General features: G+C 38.3%; 1 protein-coding gene across 1 annotated transcript in view; it reads left to right on the forward strand.

Moving 5' to 3' along the window:
* The window catches only part of ARHGAP15 (Rho GTPase activating protein 15), a 340067-nt gene that overhangs the window by 306440 nt on the left and 16634 nt on the right, over positions 1 to 16993 (forward strand). Inside the window, exon 13 of the mRNA XM_080620957.1 lies at positions 7356 to 7461. Within this exon, the coding sequence (XP_080477083.1) occupies positions 7356 to 7461 (106 nt within the window). The remainder of the gene's footprint in view (positions 1 to 7355; positions 7462 to 16993) is intronic.

Raw genomic sequence — 16993 nt, forward strand, 5'->3', positions numbered from 1 at the left:
GTGGGGAAAAAAACACTGTATATAAGCAGGATTCCCAATTTCAAAGCCATACATAATTACACACCAATAACTGCAGCTTATGGATACTGTTTCTGTAACTGAAGACAATTTTTGAAAGTGTGAGCAACTATTTGTGTTTCTCTCAAAAGGAGTGCTGGTTAAGCTTTGTAGTGGTCTCTCTGCTGGCTTTAAGTGCTGTTAGGGAGGTGTGTTACAGCCTCGAGTTGTACATTTGCAGAGAAAATATCACACCATGCAGATGCTCAAGTCTGCTCTTTCTGTGCAGAAAACACTGCACAAGGCTGTAACAGTGTATGAAATACCAGGAAAGAGCTCAGCATATTTTCCCAGCACTTGGTAGAAGTTAGCAGTGAAGCACAATCATTTCAGTTGGGATCAGACTATCTATTGGCTATCAAGTCCTAATTCTAATTAACCCCCAAAATTGTCTGACGAAGATCATTCCTCTTTTATGCTGCCTAACCAGTTATATGTACACTGGGCATGCAGTACCTAAGTCAGATGCTGCTTTGTTATAATTAGGGCAGCAAATTTTGTTTTCTGTTTGGTACTTGCAGTTACATATTGCATGTAATGTATGGCACTGTTAAGGGAAAAAAATTGGAGTCAAAGTGCCTGGAAAGTTAGGTCTGCTCTGTAGCACTGTGAGATTGTTGACATCTGCCGAGGTTGGAGAGCTCAGTAAGCAGGAAATGGGGTGTCACTCTGAGTGGTAGTTTACCATTATCCTGGCATCCTAATGAAGTGTCTGCAGTGCACAGAGCTTCTGGATGGCATCTTAACGCACGGCTAAGCAAAAGCACTTCTCTCCTTGTCACTGTCATCCATCTGCCTGCACCCTACTGTAGCCAATGGGATGGAACCATGCTACAATGTGCTATAAGCCATTCAGAGTTGCACATTGCATAATCAGTCCCATCAAATATGTAAAAAATTACTATTATTGGTTATTTCCCTCAAACTCTAGCACCTGGAGGTTGATACATTAAAGTTTAACTTTTGTAAGTGCTGGTTTTTTTCCACTGATTTCACATACATTTTTGTTAAATGGGACTGACTTGTGAACTCATTGTACTGGGTCTTGTAAATGGATAGCAAAAGTTGTATGAATATTCATTGCAAACTCAACTTTATATTACATAGGATGAATTTATCAATTTCCCATGTAGAGAGATTCCACACAATTCTCATTTTCTTTTGCAACATCTATTTCTGTGGCATGAATAAAAAGCAAAATAAATTCAAATTGGTCATTTTCCTTATAGCAAACATTAGTTAGTTTGAACACTTATATATTTTCTTTAAAAAAAAAAAATATTTTACAGTGTATCTGCATGAGACAATTGACACAGTGTACTGAAAGTGATTAAATTTGGGACTTTTATGTTTCATACAGTAACATTAAGATATCCTGTCATCAGTGATACAAATTCTTATCTATTTATTTATACATAAAAATCTGTGTACTTCAGTCAGCATGACTTCCAGAATATAAAGACTTACCAAATTAAAGCAGCGTTTTGGGCAATTGACATCTCTGAAAAAAAATCAAGTCAGCAAAGCACTCTCTTTTAAGCAAGTTTTCATTCCCTGATAACACCAAAGCTATCAAGGACTGGGGCTAAGAATTGCGTGACAGGGCAATCTTCTAAAACGAGCAAGAGCAAGATGAATTGGCTAAGTTGGGTGTTTATTTATACAAACAAGAGGGCAGAACATAATTTAGTTGAATCAGGAATTTTTCACAGACATTAAAACTATAGCAAACATAACAGCAGGGATGCTTGCACAGCAGCACAGTGGGGAAGCTCACAAAGCGTCTGCCCACACTACGGCTGGCTGTAGCTAGCGCCATGTCTCACAATTTCATTAGCACTTGAAAATCCACCTAAACCACTCAGTTCCGATAAAAAAAAAAAAAAAAAAATAAATTAAATAAGCAAACAAAAAAAAACCCAGATAAAACCTGCCTTTCCCTCAGCAGCTGAATCAGTTGTGAATTGTTGGAAAAACTCTTGGCAGACAGATTTTGCTGTAGCAACAGTGTGTGACATTTTAACAACCGCAGAAATCTCATCCAAAAAATCCCCAAAACAAGGTGAGAAGAGCCATGTAAGAAAATTGGAGAAAAGCATGCCTAAAAACCAAGAACAAATCACAGATTAGATGGCAGATCAATAATTTGATATTTTATGCAGAAACATAAATCACTGAGGTTTTTTTCAGCATTTCAGCTTTGAGGCTCAAAAGCATAAAAAGAAACCACGGCTCGTGCATGATAAAATTAAGCATTAATGTGAGCCTTAAATGCCATTTAACATTAAACATGTACAAGCCCCTGAAATGCCTGGTAAAGGGAAGTGGGTGCTATAGTAAAACTATACAAAGTAAGTCAGACATGAATTATGCAGCAGGTCTGAGCAGGGTCATGGGTCAGACTCCAGTACCTTACAAAATAATGAATGCATGTCAGGTTAGAGACACACATCCCTTCCTAGCGAATGTGAGTTATTGGAGATAAACCCTGGACTTCCTGGTCTGAAACAAAGTGGCTTGTTGTAAACATCTATGTCCATTTAAAATTAATGATTAAAAGAAAGATTCAGTGGGATTTGCTTAAGTATTCTTTATGGCTATGAGTGCTAAAGGTTACTTTCTTCATTCATTTTTACCCAGCCACTGTTAATGTTACAGACACATCATGTTTTCTTCTGTGCTCAAATGTTTATCCAAAGCGCATTTACAAAAGAGCTTATATAATATGAAGCAGGTTTTTTTCAATGCATTCTTCATTTAAATATAAACAAAAGAGCACCTCTACAGTTTTGCTCCACTAAAGGGAGCCAGCCTTTATTTTTAAAGACAGTAACCCAAATTCTAAATATATTCTATGAAAATATTACATGGAAAGCCATCTGTGATTCACTTGAGTATCCTGATCTGCTGAAATTATCACCTATATCTTCCATATTTTTCCCCCAAAATACAAAAAAGTGAACTGTCCTCTCATTCTTTATTTAATATATGTGATTATGATAACTCTTTTCCTTCTTCAATCTTCACAGGGAGAAGAGTATAACTTTCCAAAATGGGAATCTTTTCCCCTGATTTTCACCAATTTTCACAATAAAAAAAAAGAAGTATAATGAAAAATAATATTGTTTCATTTTATGAAAACTAGTCTGCTTCATTTTCTAGACTTAGATGGAGAATTTAACATCTGTTTAGTGTGTTTTCCTTCTTTTGCACCCTGTGCTGCTAGCTTTCATAATGCAGTGCAAGGAATGGGATACCTTCTCCACAGCTATTTATACAAAATCATGTTTGATTATTTCCTCCCTCCATTTGAGCATGGTAAAGAGAAAATCCCAAATTTTATATTTAAATTGAAAAGTCTTTCTATTTAGGAATCTGAAAAGGAAACATTTCTAGGAAAGTGGAACTCAAGGCTTTACAGAAATAAAGCAAATACATAGATATTGCAAATGAAACATAAGATCTTCCATCTGATCTGTTAAATATTCCATCAACAAGGTCAAGAGTAAAGACAAGCCCAGCCACAAAAACTGAAGCAAGAGTAAGCTTTAATAAAAAAAAAAAATATGAACAGTTTATCCTCTTCAGCTTTTCAAGTGTAAAAACAAAATCTTTTATACTAGAGAAAAATCAAGCATGTATATAGCATTGAAAAAGACACCAATATCAACCATTTTAATGAAAGAGTACCCAATATTTTCAAAGAACTATGAAAGGGAGTGAGACTAAGTGTTATGGCAAAAAGCCTTGGCTCAGCAAGTTTGTGTGGGAAATGGTGAAATGTGACTGTGATTTATAATGAGAAAAGGTATCTACAACATACAATTTTCTACCTAGCTGCAAATAATAATTCATAGTGATGTCCCTTCCAGATAAAATACCTTTGCAATGTAGGACTCATGTGGTAAAATGATCATGATAAATGTCAGACCAGTGCAGGTAACGGCTTTACAAACCATTAAGATTAGCTGGCTCTTTCTTTTTTTTGATGATAACGGTAACCATGCTGTGACTATGTGGTAATAATATCTCAGTACTGATAAATGCTAGAGCCAGGCAGAGGTGTTTATCATTCCCAGTTCAGAAATGCTGACTAAAGTTATCACATGTTGCTTGTTTTTTCTTCTTTTACAGTAGATTAACAATTAACAAATCGACTGAATCACAAAACAATTTTATGCAAAATTTCTACAGTTCTTGTGCTTTAGTGCCTACATAAATATCTCTAGTACACTAGTACTGATTACTTTGGTACAGTAAGTCCTAAACCAAAGCTTTCTACCTTTGCCATTCTCTTAATAAATAATTTCTTTGCAAGTTAATACTTCTCTTTTTAGTTTACTTCTTTTACAAATACACCTTATAAGGAAGTGCAGCCTTAGTTACCAAGCTGGTATCTGTGTTAACCAACACAAAGCAGAGACACTTCCTTCAAGAAAGCACAACAAAATTTTACCGTACATTTCCTTGCAAATATTCCGCAATGGACAAACATTGCAGAAGTCTTTTCTTCCATTGAATCTCTCCCTATCTCAGTGTTTCAGTTCTGCTCAAGTCCATTGAATTCTCAGGAGAAAACAGAATTAAAAATAAAGCCAGTTGGGAAACTTTATTTGAGAAATTGCTGTATAGCCAGAGTAGCCCCAATCTGAATATAATTTATCTAGTAAGATCATAACATGTCTTAGTGTTGCATAGGGCAATGAAACTGGTGGAGGATCTAGAGCATAAATCTTATGAGAAACAGCTGAGGGGACTGGGGTTGTTTATCTTGGAGAAAAGGAGGCTCAAGGGAGGCCTTATTGCTCTCTACAACTACCTGAAAGGAGGTTGTAGCAAAGTGGGGGTCAGTCTCTTCTCCAAGTAACAAGCTATAGGACAAGAGGAAACAGCCTCAAGTTGTGCCAGGGGAGGTTTATATTGGATATTAGGAAAAATTCCTTCCCTGAAAGGTTGTCAAGCATTGGAATAGGCTGCACAAGGAAGTGGTAAAGTCACTATCCCTGGAGGTATTTAAAAGACGTGTGGATGTGGCACTTAGGGACATGGTTTACTGATGGACTCAGCAGTACTAGGTTAATGGTTGGACTTCGTGAGCTTAAAGGTCTTTTCCAGCCTAAAAGATTCTATGATTCTATGTGTGCACACCAAATAGCACAAATACAGAATTTGTATCCCCTTCCTACAATAAATTCACTTCAGCAAATTTAATATAATTTTAATTTGTAACTTAAATCATATTTCCATTGGAGAAGATTGCCCATAGAGCAAAAATGAACAGTTCTATTAGAATTTGTTTATTACAACAAGAACTGCTTGTGGTAGAAACATCAATGGATGCCTGACTGAGTTGCAAAATTGGGGGAGTTTGTACTGTTCAGAAGTTAAATTTCTGTACAGGTCAAACCAGAACAAGAAAAAATATACACCAAGTGTATTCATGAGAAGGATGTGGACATGCCAGAACGAGTCCCAGAGGAAGGTCAAGAAGACAATCAGAGGACTGGAGCACCTCTCCTATGGAGACAGACTGAGAGAGTTCGGCTTGTTCAAGCCTGGAGAAGAGAAGGCTCAAGGGAGACCTTAGAGCAACTTCCAGTGCCTAAAGGAGCTGACAAGAAATATGGAGATGGGCTTTTTATAGGGCAGATATGGATGGATAGGACAAGGGGGAGTGGCATTAAACTGACAGAGGGGAGATCTAGATTAGATATTAGGAAGAAGTTCTTTCCTGTGAGGGTGGTGAGGCACTGGCACAGGTTGCCCAGTGAAGCCGTGGCTGCCCCATCCTTGGCAGTGTTCAAGGCCAGGTTGGACGGGGCTTTGAGCAACCCGGTCTAGTGGAGGGTGTCCCTGCCTGTGGCAAGGTAGTTGGAACTAGATGATCTTTAAGGTCCCTTCCAACCCAAAACATTCTGTGATTCTATGATTCATTTGTGTTTAAGTTCATCATCACTGTTGTCAATTGAATGAATTCCTATAGGATAAATCCATATTAAAATTTGGAGGTTTTTTTACTGGAGAGTAATATCTATGCACTGACTACTTTGAGATCTTGTCTTTCATGTCTATACAATTTTCTATATTATAAAATATATAGATATATACATATATCTCTCTGTGTGACATTCATCTCAACAGGAATTAGGAATACATGCTGAGGAAGAAGTATTGCGTTAGTAACTCTAATTTTTAAGTTTAGTTCAATTGCAGGGAATTTTTGCTTGAAACTTTTTTTTGGGGTGAATTCTTTGAATCAAGGCACTAATCACCACGTATGCTTACGCAGCACCTACTGCAACTGGGAATCAATCCTGATTGAGATCTCTGGGTGCAAGGGTAATATGAATATTAAAAAGGAACATATACGAAGAATGATAGGTGATAATTAAATCATAGATGATAAGATCAAAAAAGTATTCTCAGGTTATCTAGGGCATCTAACATGCAAGATGTTTTCGCTTCGTCAGACCTACTGGCACCTTATCTAATCTGTTCCTAAACAAAAGCACACTGGTACATGACTTTAGTTGCAACATTTTATACAAATATCACTCAAACCTTTTCCACAAAACTATGTATCATGCTAAAACATGAAGATATATCTTAACAAAAAGGAGAGCAAGTTACTTATCACCTCAAAAGAGAGATTAAAGTCCTTAGTACTACATTCTTTATTACTAATCATGAGTTTGAAATACAATTTTTATCCTGCAGACATTGTGAGACACTGCAAGTATTAGAAAATAGCTACAGTGGAATAATTTCTCAAAATAATAGATCACCAAAAAGCACGACTTAAAAGAATAACAAATAATTTTATACTTCCAGACTTGATGGGGTTTAATGTTAAAGATAGAGATTCATAAATATAGCTAATTTAAATATGATTGATGAGAAAAAAAGGACAACGATGACTACCTGGAAAGTGCATCCATCACAGAAGCTGCACCATCGGACAAATGTTAGCTCCAATGTGGAATTCCAATTAACATGTGGGTCCCTTACTACTTGATGGCATTTTATACTAAGATGATGGTCTAACAGTCTAATAAAATAAATTAAAAATGTAAGAATATACTTCTGTGAATCAGACAATGCTTCCTTAAAATTAAAAGAACTTTTAATTTTTGCAAATTACTCTTTCTCTTTATTGAGGTAACATAAAGTATGACATATTTTGGATTTAACTATATGTTAATGATGGCTTTTCATGTTAAGGTGCCAGATGCAGTACTAGGCAAAGTAATATCCATATATCACACACAGGTTGTTATTTTCTCTTTCCTCTCCCTTAGAAATCCAGGACAACGCCACTCGCATCAAATCATTAAGGACCCTGGTAAAAAAGCTCCCTAGACCAAACTATGAGACAATGAAAATCCTTTTTGAACATCTAAAGAAGTAAGTAGAACTGTACTACTAACAGATCAGTGATTTTAAAAGTAATTGGTGTGTGGTGTTCTGATCCTACTGGAAATGTCATCCAAAATACCAAAGATAATTATGCTCTTTGGCAAAAGTAAGCATGAGTTATGGTATCTATAAATATCCTATTCCTGCTCAAGAAATCAGTATGTCTAAGCAAAAGCCAATTTTTTTCTTCTACTAGAAAGCAGATCAGTTCTCTTTCCTCTGATGAAGTCAAACATGTTGAGGTTACTATGCTACAGATCTATTCATAGAATCACAGAATGTTTTGGGTTGGAAGGGACCTTAAAGATCATCTAGTTCCAACTACCTTGCCACAGGCAGGGACACCCTCCACTAGACCGGGTTGCTCAAAGCCCTGTCCAACCTGGCCTTGAACACTGCCAAGGATGGGGCAGCCACGGCTTCACTGGGCAACCTGTGCCAGTGCCTCACCACCCTCACAGGAAAGAACTTCTTCCTAATATCTAATCTAGATCTCCCCTCTGTCAGTTTAATGCCACTCCCCCTTGTCCTATCCATCCATATCTGCCCTATAAAAAGCCCATCTCCATATTTCTTGTCAGCTCCTTTAGGCACTGGAAGTTGCTCTAAGGTCTCCCTTGAGCCTTCTCTTCTCCAGGCTTGAACAAGCCGAACTCTCTCAGTCTGTCTCCATAGGAGAGGTGCTCCGGCCCTCTGATCATCTTTGTGACCCTCCTCTGGACTCGCTTCAGCAGGTCCACATCCTTCTTCTGTTGGTAAAGTGCAAGAAGTTCCAGACTTTTGGATCACTATATTTTCACCATTGAGATTGCTGTTCAGCCTTCTTTACTGATCTTGTGATATGCTGAGGCACACAAAGACAGAAATAACCTCACCCAAGAAAATACATTATGAGCTCCTGCATCTCACCAGGAAGCTTGTGACAACACAGAAGATCTAAGAAACACTGAGGAGAGATTTGGACGTTCGTCTTTGCTCTCCTAATGTTACTGATATACCACAAAGGCAGAAACATGACACTGTGAGGCTCCACCTTACAATTTCTCTGTGGTTTCTGCACTCATTGAGCTCCTTCTGCAGGAGATGTCAGCCCAAAAATTCACCCCAGGATCTTGTGTTCACCTTGGTTTTGATTCTCATGTTTCATGGCATTAAATGTAAAAATGTACATAGGCCATGTGCTCACTCTGAAACCAACTTGCAACTGTTTCACTTGAAGAATAACTAGGCAGAAATGGCAGAGCTCAAGACAGGGGCACATGAAAGGCAGAATCCAGCTCCTCCCTTTGTGGCTGTCCTGCTGTTGGGACTAACAGGTGCCATTTTGTACAGTCACTTTTCAGCCAAACCACCCTTAAAATTAAAAGGACTAAGTAGGATCTAGGGCCCCATAAAGGCCCTTGGCACAGAGAAGCATTTCATCCCAGGAATAATATAATGACCCCCGTGAGTGAGTAATAAAGAATCCAAATAAAAGACTACTCTGAGCTTATAATGAATGATGCCTTTATACTGACCATTTCTACTACATTCTTCTGGCAGATACATGTAAGAAATGCAGATCCTTTATCTTGTTCTGCAGATCTCAGCTGAAACTGCAAAATGAAGTCCATATAGCTGTGGGAATGTCCCTGTTTCATTAAGCATGGGAAGATTTCAAACAGTCCATAAAATGACTGAGTTTGTCCTGGCAGAAAACCAGTTTTGTATTTATTCATCTGATGTACCATGCACACACTTTCTGTCCTTCAGCAGATTATGTACAGAAGTATGATAATTTATTACTGTCAATGGAAGAATAATAAGGGAAATTATTTCCTGGGAAGAACCTGAGCGCAAGAAGTTCGTACATGCTGTCAGCACAGATATGCCATATACAAGATTTACTGCACCATACATGGCATTGATCTTAACCTGAAAAAAGTTTTGTTACCATGTCTTAGGGGAGGGATATCAGGTATATGCAAGAAGTCTTTGATCTCATAGTTAAATCACTTGATTGAGACTCAGGAGACCTGGTTTCAGTTCTTGGCTTTGACCGGATGTTCTGGGTGACCTTGGGTAAATCACTTAATCTCTCTGTGCCTTGGTTCCTTGTTTACAAAATGATGATAATACTTTCTTTGTCTGCCTTGGCTTTTCAGAATATAATCTGTTTGGGACAGCAATTGTTTCCTGCTGTGTATGTGTAGAATAACTGCCAAAAATGGACCATGACTTGTGCATTTTGGAGATTAAAAAAAAAAAAAAGAGGACACCCCCCCCCAAAATACAGACAGTAAAATACCTATACTTCAATACTTCACAATGCATATGTACACAATACTGGGCTTGACTACAACTCTATAGATATAGTAATACCTAAATAAGCACATGCCCTTACCTAGGTGTGTCTGCAGAATGGATGGTGAAGATAAAGGTATACTGATAGAATAACATGGTAGAGAGTGATGGAAGGCAGGAAGATGTGTTATCTGAGCCATTTGAGGGTCTGATCCTTATGGGAGCGATCGCCTGAATCTCTCTGAAGAAGATCAGGCTTTTCTGCCAAACATACGTATAACCAGGGAAAGATAGGGCAATTCCACAAGCTTTATTCCACTGATATGGAAGCAGCAGTAGAATAGATACAGAAAACACTAAAAACCAGATGAAAACTGGTATGTTCTCTTGAACTTGTCAATGCAAAAAACATGGGCTAGTCTGAAGGGCCTCATGGCTCCATAAATGAGAATAAAGAAGCATATATACAACTTTAGTAATGACATTATATTTACATTATTAAAATATAGGCAATGTGTGTTCATTTAAATCAACCAAGGAAAAAAGATAAGTTTCCAATGGTTACAAAATATAAAATTATATCTCTTTTAGGGATACTTTTCAGAAGACGGGTCCCGATGTGCCCAATGTGCCAACCTCACCACTGACTTGCCCCTTTTGCCATCCACTTCAATTACAGGGTTTCTTAGTGTAAATCACAGGAGGTTCAAAAGTTGCCAATTAGTCAAAAACAAAAAGTAAACTGGTTTGATCTGAGGTATATTACTGCAATTTCTGTATTTTCTGCTATTCTTGACCAGTGTTGTACAGGGCTTCAAGAGGTTTCTGATGGGGAAAAGCTGAAGGACTGCAGCTATGCTGTTTCTATGGCTTTCCCCTCTTTCTCCTACTTCTTTCTTTGCCTTCTGTCAGACAGATAGGAGAATAGGTCTTTGCAGACCTGGACTATGGGACTGCAAAAGCCTGTGATTTCTGTACAACACATGAGAGCATGTCTCACTGACACGCAGGAGCTCAGCATGAGAATCCAACCTTCGCCCAAAAGGCTACACTTATCCTAAATCACTGACAGCAGTGAGGCTGCACTATGGTTTCATTCTGTGGCAATTCAGTCTGCAGGAGTATGTCCAGATCAAGAACAAGTAACAATGTGAAATGCACTTCAGAAGGTTCTTCCTTTAGAAAGCCAGACAAAGCAGCCAATGTGACAGTCTGCGAAGAAGGCCTGGCAGCTGGGATTAACACTAGTGCCATATATCTTTCTTAGACAAAGCCTTCTGAAGTCACAATACAGTGTATGAAACCCACAGGAGGGGATTAAAAGCAAAGCTTGGGGTTGCAGTACCTGTTCTTTTAAGGTTTTTCTATTTGAAGGGAAAAATCCCCACCCCACAAATGTCCCCTGTTCATCTTTGCATGAGATTTATTTTACTCTTAAGCAGGAAAGACAAAATATGGGGCTGAACAAAAATATCACATGGCTTTTGTAAGCCTAATACCATAAGAAATTGTTTTATTAGGACTCATGCTGAAAATAATTGAGCACAACTACCATTAAGTTATTCCTACTTCTTCTTGAAGACAACTAAACCGTACAAATATACTTTACACATTAAAGAAACAACAAACGCCAACCTGAGTAGGGATTTCCCCAAACAAAGAGCTACGAAAACCAACCTGTTCTACTTGAACATGCTTCAAGAATACTTGTGTGCTATACATATACTGCACATATACTGCTGCCCCGTTAGAAAAAACAGCATCCCCATTCCACAGGATTTTATTCTTTCCTGTTGCTTATCTACAAGTGAATTTTACTCACAGAGTGAGCTAACTACAGGTATTAGACAAAACTGGTATACTTTTCTGGTCCTATTTTGCAGACATACGTAGGACAACAAATGATGCAGAAACCTCGCATTGGCTCTTTACACAAACATGAACTGTGCAAAACAGAGCCTTATATGATAAATCATTATCTGTACCCAGTAATTTAATCACAGAACTATAATCCAAGGGAGACACAAGGAGCATTTTGCTCGCTAAAGATCCCACATTATTTTATGATCTAACCTGCTTTCACAGCAGCATCTTGAGGTAGCTGTTACACACCAATTGGGAAACTGAGGCACAAGAAGTTTAAATGATTTACAGACTTGGCATAAGCCAGCAATAAATCTAAATATCTGGAAGGTTTTTTTGTTTGCACAGACGCTTCTTCAGCGACCACAGAATACTCTTTCCTCCCTAATGCAAAATGCTGTAGGGTAGTGGAGCATCCTGGCTGGGTCCTCTACACCACGCTCTGAGCTGGTGAAGGGCGCAGACACAGCTCTGCTCCAGAAGCTTTGTGCCTGCATTATACTGTGTCTGAGCTAATAAGCTGTGCTTATTAATGTTAAATTAATGAATCTCAGCCTGCTCTGCTTATTAGGTTGAGCTCCGCGCCACTGCAAGGCAGCTCTGCAACTCCCAGACCCAAGCTGTCTCACATCTGACCAGGCTGGAGCACAGGGCAGCCAAGCTCGAGTCTGTCTTTACCCATCCATGTAGACATCCCTGCAAACAGATATATCACAGACAAAACCCCTCTCCTTGCTTCTTATTTTCCTGCACAAAGGCAGGCTAATACATGTTATTTACAAAAGTATAAAATGGATGTTGAAATAATTAAATGGGAAGGCAGGGGCCAGCTTGATGCTACCATCTCTCTCCCTTATGTGGAAAGCACTGAACCCAGATGCCCAACTGTGGAAGATATTCTTCCAGCAGCAGCATCTGCCTCCTTGGCAGGCACTTCAGGCAAGTTGTCTGGGGAGCTCTGTAGTTGCCTCTTGATTTATCACGTGGATCTGTTTCTGTGGTCTATCTGGCTACCTTGTCTAGGCAGAAGCCAGTTCCTTTGATTCACCTTTGAATCCAAGAAACTCAATTTATTTTCGTCAATTTTTCCCGTACTGAACATAGCACGGCAAGACATTTTCAGATGCCATCCAAGCTTTCTGCCCTTTCAGAGAGAGAATTATTAAATTTCTGATTGCCCTCCCCCCATCCAAATTCTTCATTCTTACTAATAATTGTTTGCATCAATTTCACCGAAAATAAGCTTCTCCTCAAGAGTAGAATTTTTTATCTAAGATGAACCCACAAATATTAATATATTTTCTGACACAATGCACAAGTATTCATGCTGTGAATAGAGAAAAGCATTAAACCTCGACAAATGAAAGACACACACACACCCCCCTCAAACCTTGCAACACGTAGCAGCTACAGTCTGAAGAGCGCAGGCTTGTGGAAACCACATGTGACTAAACAGACTTCTTTCTACCTATTAAAAAATAAGAAAAGTAAAAAGAAAAAAGCCATGCATAGACAGAAGCCCACAGTAGCCACCACACCAGGACACGATGACAATGTGATGACAAGTCCAGCAATAGTACCCAGAATTCTGAGGGAAAATCAGAAAATAAAGTTAAAGTATGGCATCTAGCAATACTAAGCAGGGGGTGTCTGCAATTTTTATTATTTTTTTTTTTTTTTAAAGTTAGTAGTTGAAAGATGTAGCAAACATATGTGATTTTCACTTACTAAACTATGTGTCATATCAGCAGTTTCAGGCAGGCTTACATATTAAATCTAGGCTCAGGAAAACCCTTTTTTCATACAGTAGAAGAACAGGTTACATTAAGAATTGTACAAGATTTTTATTAAGAAAAAGAAAAGTAAAAACAGTCCCCAGAATGGAAGGACTATGACAGAAATTTCTATTTTGGAAACCTTAGAGAACCTGTGGGAGTCCTACAATCAAAAGTGTGGAATGGGCGTTTGAATGTCTGCTTCAGAAAAATATGCCCAGATTCAGGAATGTGCAGAAGTGCATAAGCCCTTACTTAACTGAAAGTTCAAGAAAGACCATTCATTGGAATCATTCCCTGAATCAAGACCTTAGTTTATAATCAGGCAACTCATGGGCAGCTCTTCAGCCACAGGACTGACAGCAGCAGGGAGAAAATTTAGCCTTAATTCTACAAGCTTTGTGAGAAGCTATTAGAAATATGAGGAGGAGAAGCGTCCTCTCGCACCGGAAGAGTGCGCAGGTGACTGGCCAGGGACATAGAAGACTCAGGCATCCCTAACTAACATTTTAAGATTTACGTGAAATGAATTAATCCTTTTCTAGCTTGAGAGTGGCAAAAATATATCAAGACGTGCTCTTGCACATGTGCTTTTCTCTGTTACAGCTATAGAGGAGTTTTAGAAAGGAGCTGGAACAATGCCAACACTTGTCCCATTTACCATAGCTTCTCAGGGCTTATTGTGGGGGAAGGAAAAGAGTTAAACTAATTTTCTCTCTGCAAAGTGCACATCTCATTGCTCTACTGAACTGTCCCCTTGCAAATTAGTGGACACGAGAAAAAGTGTGCCAGGCACAAGTGTGCACAGGACCAGAGTAATAATAAATTTTGTATAAAAGGCAAAAAAGAAATTGAGTCTTCCAGAACCACCTTTATCCATTTTTATTTTATTCACTTTGGGGCAGGGGTGACCTGTTACTGAGGTTTTTGCAGTCATGCCTAGTCCTTTTTTTTGTGGAGTAAGAGAGTTTGTGAAGTTCAGGTCTTCCCTGAAAAGTACCTTACTGCCTAGTGTTTTTCATGAGAAGAATAACAAGTAATTAAAACCATGTTTTTACCTGTGCTTCCATATACTTCCTATCTCCACAACCGGATTTAAAAATATGACCGGTGATTTTCATAACAGTCAGGCAAATAATTACACTTGGTACTTTTCAATGTTACCAAGCTTACAAATGTACTGAACTGGTGCATCAGCAAATAACAGAATGATAGAAATAATTAACATAGTTTTAATTTAAATATTTATGACACTGTTGACTCTATGGCTGTATAGCACCATTGTGTTACATGCAGTACACAAATACGGATAGATAGAGCCCCTGTTTCAAAGAGCTCTTATTGTTCATCCTACATTACTCAATATCAAATGATCTCAAAAAAGCTTTACAAAAATTAATTAAATCTCCTAACTTCTTTTTCAGGTCAGTAAGTTTTACTGTCCTAGTTGTATAAAAGGAGAAAGTGAGGAATGGAGAGTGTAAGGCACTTGACCACGATGACACAGCGAAAACTTCTCACTTCTACTCTCCACTTACTTCCCAATCCCCCACATCCCAAGCCCCCCACACCTTTGAAGGCTGTTCTATGTGCATGTTGGCGCTGTGGGCGTACGTGTGCATATGGCCAGCACATCTCGGGGAAGGTTGGTTACTGCTAAGTACTCTTCAGTTAATCAAGACCACGTGAGAGTCCTGCTTCTGCTTTGCACTCACATAAGCTTAGCAAAATATCACTGGCAGAGTTAATTTATGTGATTTTGTAACCTCTTAATATTGCTTGGGGTTAGTGTTCCTTTCAACTGAAATGTTTTTTGTTGGTGAAAATTAAGAATGCTCAATTCATTACAAAATGCCTTTTCTTCCCTTCTTTTTTTTTTTTCCTCTCTATTTTGTGTTGGGCCTTAACACATTAATTTCCAGGACCAGGTCATCAAAGGGTAATTTGCAATGCTTTTCATTTTTCTAGCTAAAGATACACGATTTTTCTCAGAATAAGGCTGTAAAATAAAGAAGAGGCTTGAAGTTTCTAAAGATATTCATTGGAACTTCAAAACAAAACAAAACAAAAAAAAAAGACTTTAATGCCAAATGTCAGTATTCTGTGCAAAATAATTAATATAGCACAATAGGATCTATTCTACTATTGATTGAAAAGGAATTTATGCAGGTAATTCATTAAGGCTAGTGGGAGTTTGGCATGTAAATCCCTCAGCACTTTGACGGAAAAACAGACCTTGACGATTTTCTTTTTTTTTTCCTAAGCTATAAAATACATGCTTTTCAGTGACAAATATATAAAAAGAAAAAGCAGATACCTGAAAAACTAGGGCAATGGATGGCCCTGCTCTGTGAGGCTTCTGAAATGACATTAGATCAAATAATTTTTTACACATTACAAAAGATGCAACAAGCATTTCAATCACCATGTTGAGAAAATCAATATATATTTTCTTTCCAGAGGATGGTATTTTACATTCCAACATTTGCAGGTTATCACCTTCATACATCTCTTTTTGTGGTCAAGTGCATGATTAGTACTTCTGACAGGGTGTTGGCCATTTTTTGATGAAGATCTACAAATTCTTGCAAATATAAAAGAATCTGAAAAAAAATTAAGAGCAAATCTGTAGAGTGGAATGCACCCTACTTGTAATGGGAACAAAAAGCTGGCAATGAAATATAAACCTAAATCACAGCAGAATGACCTACTTTAAGGCATTTGCCAAAGAGACAGTGTTTTAGACAGCTCCTCTGAAGTAGCGTCTTTATGTCTATGCCATCTGCAGATTTATTATTGTGCTTTAGAGAAAAAAAAAGGGGGGGGGGGGAGAGGGAAAGAAAAACCTACAGTATGCCTGAACAAAACTCAACTTCATCTATAGGAAAGATTTCAGTACTGTGGGCACCACACCCACACCTACTGATGTGGTCCAAGTTTTTTCTTTAGAGGCACCTAATTAAGAAACCATGACTCATTTACATGGATACGTTTGATCTAAATTACACTCCAAACCACACCAAATTAAGAGCATCTGTGAATGTGAAGTGTTTGTTCCCAGTGACTTGTAGAATAGGGCCGGTTCTGGACGGCACATGTTGAAGTGACGAAAAATATTTCAGATGTAACATACTTCTGAGACCCACTTTTCCACTAATAATTCATAATGAGTTAAACCAGTATCTCTGCTTGAACAATTATTTCAGGCTGTGAAAAAAATGTCATTTTACTTTTAAAAGGAACGGCATGGGGGTAAAGGGGTGGACAACCACCTGGCTTGGTTGTTGACCCTGGTAAAGGGCATTAACACAACCATCAGCTGCAACCATCAGTTGCATTTCTACTAATATGTGCAGTGTGCATATTAGTAGATATACATTATTCCTAAAAGGTGGACTGAAGGAAAATATTTATGAATTATTACTCACTGTTCAGAGACCAGGTCTCCTGCCTTGATGTGTGGACTTCTGTCATTAACACATTCTCCTAAGCCATCTAAGCAAAAAGCAGTGTCAGCCCAATGAGGCTGTACCCTAAACCCTGGATAACATGAAAAGTTCAGAACCACCAGATCTGAGAGTGGTGCTTCCTTTTTCATG

This window comes from Psittacula echo (genome assembly GCF_963264785.1).
Source record: "Psittacula echo genome assembly, chromosome: 6".
NCBI classification, from domain to species: domain Eukaryota; kingdom Metazoa; phylum Chordata; class Aves; order Psittaciformes; family Psittacidae; genus Psittacula; species Psittacula echo.